A 13,671-nucleotide genomic window follows, 5' to 3' on the forward strand; every position below is an offset into this window, starting at 1 on the left:
AACCGTTTATAGCTATTATGAATTAAACACATTACTCTTTGCTGACAAATGAGCATTTTCCTGAGGAAAACACATATTAGCACATTATAAACATTAAGAAATAATGAGATAAACATTAAAGAACTGGCGTTCTATTTGCTCACCATTTATAGAGGGACACTTTTTTATGATTTAAAATCTTGCAATTTAAGGAGAAAAATGTAAATAAGCAAGAACTTTACAAAGAACTACAATCTTGTTATATGGAGGAGGTTATGTGACCATAAACCAGTATAAGTGAGATTAAACAGATTTTGGAATTACTGTTTTCTAAGGTTATGGGTGGATTAATGTTTTTCAGTGCTAACTGATGTATATTTCAGCTATGGACAAACCTCATCACAAGATGAACTTAAGGACAACACCACAGTGTTCACCAGAATTTTGGATCGTCTTCTGGATGGTTATGACAACCGCTTGAGACCAGGACTGGGAGGTGTGTTATGGATATTATGATTTTCAATGTTGCACATTAGATAAATCAGTAAAAACATAATTTTTTTTTTCCATAATATACTTGTTTTAATTCTGTTTATATATACACATAAAGTAATGCTTATATATAGCATTTTTTTCCCCAAAAGCCATACCTTCCCTGTCTTTTGCATACTTGGTTTTCTCACACTTATACCCAAAAGAAGAAGAAACTGGTTCACAATTCAAGAAGATCTCTGAATGGGTAGTAAAACTTTGAATGTATAAAGAAAAAAAGATAAAAAAATACAACCTGTGATCTCACAAATGACAAGCTGAAGAATGAGGCCTAAATAGCCCATATATCTATGACTATTTTCATGAGGATTTGTTCTTTTAGAAGTGAAAGTATCAATCTACCCTAGTAGATTTTCATAGAGAAGTTTTTAAGATTATGTTTTTTCCTACTTAGATATGTAAGGATTTGTTTCTGTAATATTTTTTCTTCACAGTTTGGTAAAAGTCTCTTCTTCTCTTTTTCTCTCTTTTCTTCTTCTGCTCTTGGTGCTGAATCCAGAGAAAGGCATAAAACCACATATGCATAGTAAATATGTCTTTATAAAAACATTGTTACAAAGCCTGGTCTTCATCAACATCACTGTGTTCACTCTTTGATTTGTTGTACTGTGACATGAGCCCAAAATTGGGTCTTAAAAGCTTACTGTTCACAAACATGGAAATTCTAAATGGACAAGCACAAATCTGTTCTTTCCAGTGCATGGAGAGGTTGGCTTTGCTTCTTTCAGATGTCTTTTTTTCTGTTTTCCTTTTGGACTCTTCAGATAAAATGAAACAGAGCAACCCACCCCACAAAGTATAGTTCAGACTCTTTTCCTATAATCACTCTTAGAGGAACTGCAATATAAGGGGGTATTACATGAAGAATTCTTATATCATCTTCTGAGGATGAAATGGAAGGTGATTAAGCATAAGGTTATTCTGTAGTTTGAGGCTACCATCGTGCAATTGTTCTTGAATTGTGAGCCAGACTCTTCACTACATTGACTTCACTGAGTTTGAGGAATGGCTAAAGATAAAATTCTGTTTAAAAGGTATTAATTAACACATTTAAAAATGTCTTGGTCTGCAAATCTTCATGTGCAATTTCAAGTAATAGACAACAAAAAGAGTATTTTTTTACTTTTATCTACCAGTATTATTGCCTGCTTTCTTGTGAACCCTTGACCTAGGGTAGATAAATGCTCCTCTATTCTTTGTTTAATGGAACTGTAGAGTTCAGTCAGCTACTCTATCAGAGTAAATAAAGCACAGAAGACAAGAAATAAATGACACTCTGTAAACTGAGTCTGGTACATATCTACAAAAAAATCTGAGCATATGATGATTTATTATATGAGTTTTATAGCTATTATGGTTTTTTAAACATATACTAGAAGGGAAAACATAGGGAGATGCAGAGAAACGATTTTCACTCTCTGGATTGCAATTTAGAGAACTAAGCACATCAGTATAAAGTCTTATGTCTGTGTCTTTATATATACATTTCTGAATGCAGACTTCAAAGGTGTACTCATGAAAGAATCATCTGGTCCATTTGAGACTTACTCCTTAGAGAAAGGAAATTATTCTCTTCACAAAGTTAAATAGCAAAGTTAAATAGCAATCTGTATGGCTTTTGAAAGAAACAATGATTGATGGGAAGTGTGGGGTGGAGGGAAGGAAGGATTGGAGTATTTTCTCTGACTAAGGGTTAAAGAAGTTTAAATAATATTTGCATCCTTCCTTTTTTGAACTGTGTTGCCTATTCCTGCCTACAACCAAGAACCTCGAATATCCAATTTTCCTTCTGCACAGTATACTGTATTTTCATACTGTTGGTTCAGCAAATTTCTCTCTTATGTTTGTCAGCTTTGAACAGTAGAAATAAGAGTTCCATGGCTTTAAAAAAAAAAAAATTCCTCATCTGATTAAATTGTGGGCAGTAAATTAATGTTTGAAAACAAGTATAGTAAGAAGCAGATAATACTCTTTTGACTATTGAATAAGGCATTATTCAAAAGATATAAATTATAGATTTCAAAAACTAGGGACAAATAGCTAGGCTGATGTTTTCAGTCCTGTTAGCAACCTATAATAAAGTGTGTGCTCAGGAATTTGGAAATTCACATCTTCAAAACCTTCTTCCTAGGGTATCTAAATCTGAGTGAAGCACCTCAGGATGACTCAATTTTGACAGTTGATTTAGAATCTTGGTGTGTGTGGAAATGTATTCTGAAATGTTCCATGCATAAAAATATCCAGTGAGAAATCTAAATCAATATATAAAATATAGCATGGGTTTTGGAGTTGGAAGTTCAGTAGCCTCTCATCATAGCATGACTTGATACTGGAAATATTAAAATGTATGAAAAAGCAGTGGCTTCCATCATCAATGATGGCTTCTTGTTAAATATTTTGATCAGAACACATTTTTTATCCACTCTGAAGCAAAAGTTAAGAAATCTACCAATGTAACAATATTTTTAGATACATAGAATTAGCTGTAAAACTCATTCCTTCCATATTAGTTGTGATGTAATGATCAGAGAATTTAATTATATGCTACGTTGATAAATTTCATGCTGTTGGGCACAGTGTAAATCAGTGTATCACTGAGTGCACTATAGCACTCTTCCAATCATCCAAAACTGTCTATTCTATTCTTTCTATGCCTTCTGAGAAACAGCAGGTGAAGTAAAACAATGTGTGGTGCAGTTAGTTTGTCTTACAGAAAAGGGCACATTGCAGAAAACTCTGGTTATCCCAGTACGACCTCTCCTCCCGTAGTGCAGGTTTTCAAATCTCTACACCTACAGAAACAGAATTGTGTGCATGAACAGAAACAGAAAAGAGACCAATTTCTCTCTTTCTCACCTAAGGAATAAAAAGTAGATGATAGTTTCTTCAGTAAGGTTATTTGGTTTTCCTTCCTTGCCTTTATGTGTATGCATGAAGAATTCAGTGATGAAAATCTATCTTTAGTTACAGAAAAATTGTAATGAATTGTGAAAGGGGTTTGATCTTGGCTCTTATTTAGAGGAGTAAATTCATCCTTTTTGAAATAAAAAGCATGATATTTCTCAATCCCAAGTTTGCAAACATCTTGTTGGTGTGGTGAGCGGTTTTACTATTTGGTAGAAGAATTCTGGTGCAGCTGATGAGGCACCATGAAACCAAGAACAACCTTCTGGAGAAATCTCTTTACAAAGATTCATTGTAGCAGCTATACTATGTATTATGGGAAAGCCAGGATAAAAGGTGGAGCATTAAGATAATGAAAAATGTAGAGGTGTTGAATTTTGAGTCACTCTTTGAGCATGCATAGAATATGCTAGATTAAAATTAACTCTGCCTTTTCCTGTTTTTATATCTTCTTTTGAGGTATTACTTCAAAAGGAAAACTAAAAATCACATATGCTCTTAAAAGAGCACTGGAATGGAAATTATCATCAGATAACCCAGTAAAGCCATATCTGAAATTAAATGAGAACCTCTGAGCAGTTTGCCATTAAACAAGAGGAAAGAAAGAATTATTTCTCATTAACCAGAATATTAAACAGTGGAGGGTGACCTACAGGGAAAAACTATAGTGATTGAATATGCTTGTTATTCAAAAAATGGCATAATTGATAAAATTAATCTGATTCTGTTTTAAAAGAGCATGCAACATCATGTTATGCATTAGCACTTTTGCACTTCTTATCAATAATTATTGATATAAATTATGTTATTTACTTGTTTTGCCTCCTTCATATGTGGGCTTAGTCACTTAGTCAGACACTGCTAGGAAATAGCATCTGTTGTACCCATCCATAAACATGAACAAGTAGTCAGATTTGATTATTTATGCATGGAAAATAGAACTTCCAAAATGAATGTAAAAATGTTGTGAATGATACTAGAGGACACCTATTGACTCTATGAGTGGATAATCATTTGCAAAAGGCAAGGAGGAGGATTTGCAGAGACTAACATTGAAGCTGAAAAGAGGAAATCATGTCAGACATTAGGGAAAAAAACCCAAGGGAAGTCATGGAGATTATGGCATAATTTTCTGTGGAAACTACCTGGGCTGCAGAACTAGAGGTGATCAAAAATGGCCTAAATAATAAAGATGCTGATCTCTAGTCAAATACACAATCCTGAAAAAAAGAAAAAGAAGGATCAAATAGTACTGGGGAGTAGTGAAATAAGAAGCAAAATTCACTTCAGTGTGTAGAGATCTCTCCTAGTAAAGCACCGTGTCTGGAGTGAAAGTTAAAAAAATTGAAGAGCAATGAAAAAGGGTGGAAAAAATAAGTTCCTTGGGTAAATGGATATGCCATTTCCTTTTGTACAGAGTTGTCTTCATGTGGGGCATAGGGATTATCCCTGGGTTGGCACCACAGCAGGTTTGAAGTGCCACAGTGCAGACAGGGAAGACTTGCTTAGGGCAGGTTGTATTTGGTGATGAGATCCATTAACGTGAAATCAGGGGCAGCTACAGATTTTCTAAGACTTTCACCTTTTCCTAGCAAATCTCATCTGCCTAAAACTAAAGGATACCACTTGCCCTGGGACATTTTAAATTAGAATAATGATAAACGTGGCTTATCCCTTTGAGAGGGATTTTGTAGTAGAAAGATTAATAAAGAAAAAAAAAAAACAACAATGGGTTTGATCTGACAGACCAGAATCTTCCCGAATTAAATTTGGTTTTATTGTTGGGTTGAATGCCCAATGAATCACCTCAAGTGGATTATCAGCTTGAGTATTGAACAGAATTATACTTACTTTATGCTGTCATTTGTTGATGTCTCCTGTGTGATGTTTATCAAAATTGAGTGGAGCTGTCCTTAAGTGGAATATCACTCAATCTCAGACAATTCATTACTTCCAGAGTGGAAGGGATGGGAAAATGAACCTCACAGTACTATGTTAATTAGATTTTAAGATTCAGTTGTATGAGAACATTATATATACATGATAAAATTTCCTCTTGGTTATTGAGGTCCCAATGGAAATCGTTGGATTTTAACATATCTGAGCTAATATAAAGTTTAGGGAAAATAAGGGTTTTGTTTGTATGCATAATAAAAAGTTAAACTTAAATGCTTCTACTCTGAATGAGAAGGCCTCACCCCTACACATTATTCTGTAAGTAAAGAAGGACCAGATGCTACACTTCATAAAACTGAAGGGGCTGATTTTGGTCGTCTTTTTTTGCACTCTGTAGGCACCAGATTAATGTAAAGACAACTGTAAAAAGCCTTAGAAAATCGTAGGAAAATTGATTTAATACAAGAGTAGGGAGGTAGGTAGGATGTGAGAGCTTTGAGCTGTGAATTGGCATGTGCAAGTCCCAGTAAACTCAGCACAGACTGCAGTGGGTGATCACAGGACAGCTCACGCTTCTCCCTTTTGGTCTCTACTCCTAATAATGCAGCAGCACAAAATTCCTATGAGTTCATTTGTCGTGGTTCTTCAATCAAACTACCTTACAGGACAAAGCTGGGCTGATTGGTCTAAGTGCACACTGCACAGATATCAAAATTCCTTTCATTCAAAGCCAGAGGAAAAGTCTCCTCCATATTAATAATTATAGAATAATAAGACAGACATGAGACATACGGGAAGAACGAGTGCGTTACCAAAAACTAGAATTAACTTAAACCACCAAAATGTGCAATTCAAATAAATCTTGTGCTCAGACATGGGCAGATCATAAAGGGAAATATTTTATGTATGGTTTCTCCTGACTAATAGGCTTATTTCCTGCTGTTTAAATAATTCTGTATTTCTTATTTTGTTCTCAATTTATAATCCAGTCACAATTCTATAAATAATGATATCCCTGGAAGTTTAAATCAAAATATTTATTGTTACTAATTTTGAGTTTACTGTAGTCTAGCATCATTAGCAAAACACAGTATTTGTAAAGAGTAAAATTACAGTAGTTGAGGCTGACTGATGCTTTCATAGTTGTACATGGATCAATTGCCCAAAGCTGTGTTCCAGAGTGTGTACTCAGCTGCTTTTGTGCTGCTCAGTAACTACCTGGACCCTGTGGCTGCCTCACAGTCAAACCAGTAAGTCATTATTAATTTTCTTAAGGTTTTTTACTGAAATTGTTACATATTCTACAGGTATCCCTATATTACTGACTCTTGGTTCATGAGATAGATGTCATAGCCAAGAGACATAGTTAATGCATTTTTAAAACTGCTGTATTTCTCTTCAGCAATCCAGCCAGCTCCTGACATGAGCCTGTTTTGGTCAATGACTAAGACTTTTCTTTAGTTCTCAGGGATATTGTGAAGGTTTTGAATACAGCTCAGGATTTGCAATTCCTGAAGAAAAACTTTCTGAGTATTTGAAGCACAAATTCAAGCCTTCCCATGGTAATCAAGATGCAAATTGAACATGTATAACCTTGATTCTAAATATATAGCTCAACTGTATGAGTAAACACATGTCCTGTGCCGAAGTGACTCACAACTTCTGAAGCACTTAACAAAGCACAGTTGAATCATCTAATTAGTAAAACAGTAAACAAAATTTTCAAAACTTCCATATGGCTTTGGAGTGGCTAATCTTTTTCTGTGTTTTGATACACGCTTTTTCATTGGTCTTGAAAGCGAGGTACACGCCAAAGAAGAAAATAATTTGATAATCTGTAAATTGGTTTATCTGCATTTGAAGGGATTAGGTGCACTGCAAAGGTGTAATCAGTGTGAAGATAACAATCTCTTCTGAGTTCACAATCTGAATTTTCTGTTTTTCATGTGATTTATGTGCCACTTAAATTATTTTCAACATTATACAGAAATAAAAAGCATCACTTATATTTTCCCTCCCTTGGAAACCTCCCTTCTTAGTGCAAAAGTCTTAAGTTTCCATTTTGTGTCCTCAATTGATTTCTTTAAGTCTCAGTCTCTCTTCTATCACTACATGTCTCCCAAAGCCAGAACTGAGGATAGCACAACACAATATGCTGCTGATTCAGAGAGCATATTCTGTGCTCGTGCAAGGCAAACCAGCTGAATTATATTAAATAGAACCTTGCTCAGAGCTGGGACTCTTCAGGACCATCCTGTTTGAAGAGCTTCTAGAATCTTTTCTCTTCCAAAGTACCTCAGAGGAGAGAAGAGGGGTGAGGAACAAGGATGAAAAATTTTTAAAAGCCATTTGAGATTCACTTTTCAGTCTGTAAACAGCTAATAGATTTCAGGATGGTATCAATTTCTCAGTCTTAAGAAAAGGTGATTCAGTAGCTGGAGTCCATTCAGCAATGTTTTACTGGACCCTGTGGAATCTCCATTTTTCTGTCCACTGTTTCATATCTGACCACAGCCTCTTGAACTTTTGTGAAAGAGATGGGCTGAAGGACAGAATCCTTTCCTCCCAAGCCAAGTAATTTCTGAACAACCATATGCCTCTTTCAGTTCCAGAAGTTCAGATTCTCACCATGAATTTCTTTAAGTCCAGAGACAATTAGATGTCATGATACTGTGATATAATACTGAAATTTCTTTAAGTCAATTGAAAAGTTTTCTTTATGTCAATTGAAAAGTTTGTAAATAACAATTAGGTTACATATTAATTCAACTGGACACCCAAAGAGGAAATTTCACCTATCCAATGCTTTTCTTAATGTCACTGTATTTTTGTACATGTCTCAGTCACAGAATATGTTTATATCTACACACATTTATAAAGAATAAAAATAATATTAAGCAGTTCAGCCACATCACAGTATTTTACTTTCCTTGACTGTGAATAATACATTGGAAATGTCATAATTTTAATGAGTCCTGAGGATTACTTTTGATACCACCTAATTTTTGCATTGATTTATTGACAGAAGTCATCAACTGCATTCCTAAATCAACAGTAGAATCATATCTAACGTTGTTTTTTGATTTTTGCTGTCTCACAGAAAGACATATTTTACTGTATCTATACTAGATATTTATAGGAAACTGTTTCCATTTTTACATATTTAGAAGTTGCACACTTTTTTTTTGAATGAAAGACCTGTATCAGCATTATGGAACACTGATTCTCATCAGAACTTTTGCACTGATACAGAAATGTGTATTGTAACTGGCTGCTTAACCCTGATTCCTTATTTTACTTCCCTTCAGTCTCAATTTTCTTGTCAGGTAGAACAAATTGTATTTAAACAGTCCAAAGTCTTTTGAAATCAGATTGTTGTATTAAATCAGGGGGATTTCATTAATTATTTTCAATATTTAAATAACATTATACAAATAGCTACATATATATTTCTTAGTCTTATGAAAACTTTTGTCTGCTGTATGTCTGCTTACTATACATGTATTATAGTGTTTTCTTTAGGATTACTTTTAATATTCCAGGTTGCTCAATTTATTTATTTTTTTTTTGAAAGTTATTTCAGAAATGTTATCACTCGTTCCATGTTTGAAACTTCTACCAAAATCCCTATGCTGGCTTGTGGAGCACAACACTAAATGTATTCAGACTTATGTCACCCTAACTTTGGAAAGGGTTAGCTGCATTTAACACTGCTCGGATTCCTGCCTCCAGGTGGTGTTACTACCTGCATCTATATTTAATTCAACAGGGTTATTTTGATATATGGCATTCTGGATGAATATTTTGCTATGTGTGCCCTAGAAAATACCAGTATGCTCAGAAATGACAGATCCTTTGTGTGTACAGGGAGAGGAGAGGAAGGGGGGAAGTTAAGCTTGGGTGTTTCTCAAAGTGTCTTTTGCCAGTCCATCTAAAGAAGTCAAATGTCTGACCTCTTTGCTGAAATCAACACCAGTTTAGGCATCTCAGCACTTGTGACCGCTAAAATCACTGGTTTCTTTTGAAATGTCCATTGTGCCATGGAGCAAATGGACATCTGGAAATCACAGAGGGGTCCAGCTTTATGATCTAGCATATGCATATAATCTATGTTATGTACATGTTACAGATTTCTGAAGTATTAGTTATACTAATCTATCATTTAGGCTTATAGGACTGGAGAGCTCATTTTCAGAACACATTTGCACATTTGTCATGATTTCAGTGCAGAAGTTTAGCTGATGTTTATTTGGAAAAGTTTAAACTCCTTTTTATTTATTGAAATAAAGGGTAATATAACCATTTCCAACTTCTACCAATAAAGTATATTCTTGGTTGTATACACCATAATGTATTCTCTCTCTTTCTTCTGTATTCTTGGTCTCAATACAAAATACATCACTTGCAAGCTCAGGGTTAATTATTAGAGACCTTATTTTAGCTTGCTCAGGAACTGAGTGCCCAACGAGGTTATAGAGTACTGTGTACAATATTCAGCACTGGTTATAGTGTCAGACAAGATTTATCAATCAAAGAAAGAAAAGGTTTCCACAACAGCAGAACTGCAGCTGCTGTACTGTTGCATCTCAAAAAGTTCTGTGGAAAAACTGTAATAAAAAAAATGGTTGCTGCCAATATTGACTCTGAAAATACTTCTACAGTAAATTCTCAGGATCGTATTGCAGAACAATTTCAGAATGGCTAATCAAAGCCAATAATTTCTCTATTTATTGTGAGAATTGTTAGTGGTTAGATCTAATGAAGGCTGTTTATAGACACTCACTGTCCTAATTTCCTGCTTCATCAGAGCGTGTAACTGAAGTGAAGACTGACATCTTTGTCACCAGTTTTGGGCCTGTTTCAGACCATGATATGGTAAGTGATGGCCTATATTTCTACAGCACTCATTTTCTCTTGTCTTTTTAATTTGGAGGATGAAAGATCTATGCAATAACTTATTTACTCCTTTTAAGGCTGGGGCTTTCTTTAAGCCCTTGATCCGAAAAAGCCATCAGCTTTTATGTGCTACCATTCCTGCTGCTGTGACTGCATTTAAGTGCCCTGAAGTTAGAAGCCTCAGTGACTTTAATAACGTGTTTTAACAGACTTTATATTTACTAGATAATATATTATGAAATGCATAGGGTTTGGATCTGTATTCTTCTGAGAGTGATTGCTTAGGTCCTTGCTGGCACAATCACTGATCCAATTTGCCAAGAAAGATCATCATCTTAAAATGCAATTAACACTTATGCCTATGGTGTGACATCTGTACAGTCTAACCTGTATTTTTATATTAAAATCTACTGATCAATGGAAAGTGACTTTCCTAGATCTTGGCTGCTAAAAAGAGAAGATTAATGAGAGAATTAGTGTCACTTCTTTACGGAATGAATATTAAAACCAAATTGCCAGATAACTGCAGGGAATGGAGATGTTCAGAAAACTGAATGAAGATGTTGTGAGCCCTGGTCTTAAGAGATGCTAAGAGTTGTGTAGAAATATGGATAAGGTACTTAAAATTTTGCATATAAATGAGGTTTTCACAAGTAGGTTGCTATTGAGAGGGATAAAGCCTGGTCTGCAGCCACCAGTATCTGCTGGATGCTGTATTAGGATGAATACTAGAAACATCCTCATTAATTTAAGTGACGAAATTAAAGCAGTTCAAACTTGTAGTTGGATACATTTAGCTAAATACACTTGCCACAAGAACGATTCAAGAAAAAAAAAGAAAAAATAAGTAGAGGAAAGGGAACAAATTCCATTTCTGACTGCAAAATTGTCAGCTGCTAAATTTGAACTTAAAATGTAGACAGGCCTTAAACACCAGGTTATGACAAGTTTCTGACTACTCATGTTAAGGAATGGAAAACCAGAAAAAATAACTTTTACAAGACAGTTTATTTTTCTAAAGAAACTTTATGAAAATACACTATTTTTTGATTGCTTGTACAAGCATTTATAAAACTACAGTCAAATTTATAATTGCAACCAACGCCATGATACCCATACCACATTGACTCCTGTCTTTCTGCCAGGTAAACAGGAGAAAGAATTCATCATCCTCTTAATAAAATGTGTGACCAAGAAACACAGAGGCAGGTGTTCATATATTTTGAAAACTAAAGAATTCACAGAAAAGTATTTGGTGTAAAACTCCTACTCGCCTCCCATAAAAAGTAACGTGTGTGCAGCCTACTCATGTTAAACCTTTTATTGAGGAACCAGGTGTGAAATCGGAGACAGAAAGATAAATTGTTTACCAGAATAAAGTGTTTATATTAATTTCACTGTACACTTTGCACAGGGAGATGTGCTGTGTGCACAGACAGGTTGGTAGTAGCTACCCTCACAGGTTTCCCTGTGCAGCCCAGGCTGTGGGCTGTGGGAGGCTGCACAAGCAGCAGTTTTGGCAGGCAAGGGGAGGATGTGCTGTGCCTGAGCCCGGGCTGGGGCTGCCCAGGGGATCTTCCAGCTCACTGAGTGTTAGGAAAGCACAGCCACACCGGGATGCTGGCACACCTCAGCCATCATCTGTCTGCAGGGATCCAGTCAGGCATTTCCATGGATAAGGCAGGGAGTGCATGGTGCTCCTACCCACTCTCAATACACTCTTCTAACAGTATAGACATAACTTGTTATTCTATAAATAGACTACCTTGGGTTGCTCTTATACTTGTGAATAAAGTTAAATGGGAGAAAAGCACTTTTAAAAATAGTATCATCTCTTTTGGAAGAACTTTGCAGGTTTTCAGGCATGTTCACATGGTGGACTGAACTGAACAACAGATATTTGGCTATTCTCATAGAAACTGTCATTTTTGTGAATTTTTTTGATGTATATTATCTGGAATAAAAATAATTTCAAAATTAACTTTTTCATAAAGACAGATTTATTTTTTTCCTAGTAAACTTTTATTCCCAGTTTTTCTGTACTTTTTAGCTTTTTGGGAATGGTTATCTCTCACTGCCTTCCTGTACTGAACCTCATGTAGACCACAGAGTGGACTACCCTGTGAATAAACAATCTCCAGGGAGAAGTATTAGAAGAGTAAATTAGAGAACATTTAAGTCAAAGTGTTATGAATATTCAATACCATATAATTTATTCAAAGTGCATATAGGAATATTCTTTTTTTTTAACCTGAACACTGTGGAATGAAGAGTCTCCACTGTGGAGAAATTATTCCAAATTCCACCTCACTCATATGTCTGCACATAGGCTACTGCTATTGTACATAGTCTAGAGAAAATCCTTCTGCTCCCTTGTCCTGTATGCCCCTCTGCTATAGAAGAAAGTCCTAATCAGAGTATCTGATGGCTTGGCCCTAAAGATCAGCTGTCTGTCAGGATTCATTTGAGGAGAATTAATGTACATGCTTAAGTAGGTAGTGAAAGCTGAAGAGCTGAGATATCTCGGCCAAAATTAATTCGCTCTATATGGTGTGATGATCTGGGATAGGGAAAGATTCAGTCTGTGCTAGGCATGACCTGTCAGCTACTTTTTAATTGAATTTTATCTTATGCTGTCAGGACCCTTATCAAATCTTTCTTTTCCAACAAATGAACCTTGTATTTGTATGAAGTGAAAAACCAGACTCTTTTCTCAACCTGTACCACCTCCCACTCACCCCCTTTGCAGCTGAAAGAGAAGAAGGGAATGGCTTACATGCATGCTGAAATGATGTAATCTTCTGGGCATGTCTTTTACCTTTCCCATGTGTGTAGGAGGAAATTTTCTTTGGTGCTAGTAAAACATGGAGGAAATCCAAAATTTTAATGATGGATACTGTCTTTTACACCTCCTCCTCTCCTACTCTACTGCACAGCTGGGACAGGATTTTGTCACAATTCAACCTGAGGCCATGACCCAACAAAATTCTGAAGCAAGTAATTGGTCACAAGTGCAAACAGCTTTCATTGAAGCTGAATAAACAGACTTCAGCAGCTCACTGAGCAAGTGATTAAAAAATGGAAATACAACTATAAGTATGCACCCAAATGACTCACAGGTCTGGGATATAAATAAAATAGAATTAAATTAAAAAATCCACCAAACAAACCCAAAATTGGAACACCCCTTGTAACTACATTTCCATGTCAACAAAAAATTTATTCAAGCATTTCGTACCCTAAAAGCAGGAAAAACACACATCAGTAAGAATAACCATTCTGTCTTGCTAATAGTCATACAAGGAGTAAACAGCTCAAAAGTGCTTATGTTATGGAGCTGCTGGTTGTTAAAAAAAAACCCACAAATCTAAAGGAATTTGCTGTGGAGACATTTTGCATGCTCCTTGCAGAGTTTTTCTCATTACTAACATGTCAGGACAGCTC

The 13,671-nt window shown here is 35.5% G+C and overlaps 1 protein-coding gene across 3 annotated transcripts in view; it reads left to right on the top strand.

The window, feature by feature from the left end:
• GABRA1 (gamma-aminobutyric acid type A receptor subunit alpha1) overlaps window positions 1-13,671 on the top strand; it is a 43,434-nt gene that overhangs the window by 6,050 nt on the left and 23,713 nt on the right. For all 3 annotated transcript variants that reach the window (XM_005523474.2, XM_088063599.1, XM_088063600.1), the window contains exons 3-4: window positions 363-475; window positions 10,139-10,206. In XM_005523474.2, coding sequence (XP_005523531.2) covers window positions 363-475; window positions 10,139-10,206 — 181 coding nt within the window. The remainder of the gene's footprint in view (window positions 1-362; window positions 476-10,138; window positions 10,207-13,671) is intronic.

This window comes from Pseudopodoces humilis, chromosome 17 (assembly GCF_049639895.1).
Source record: "Pseudopodoces humilis isolate 2021_Gansu_Grassland_sample_001 chromosome 17, ASM4963989v1, whole genome shotgun sequence".
Taxonomy (NCBI): domain Eukaryota; kingdom Metazoa; phylum Chordata; class Aves; order Passeriformes; family Paridae; genus Pseudopodoces; species Pseudopodoces humilis.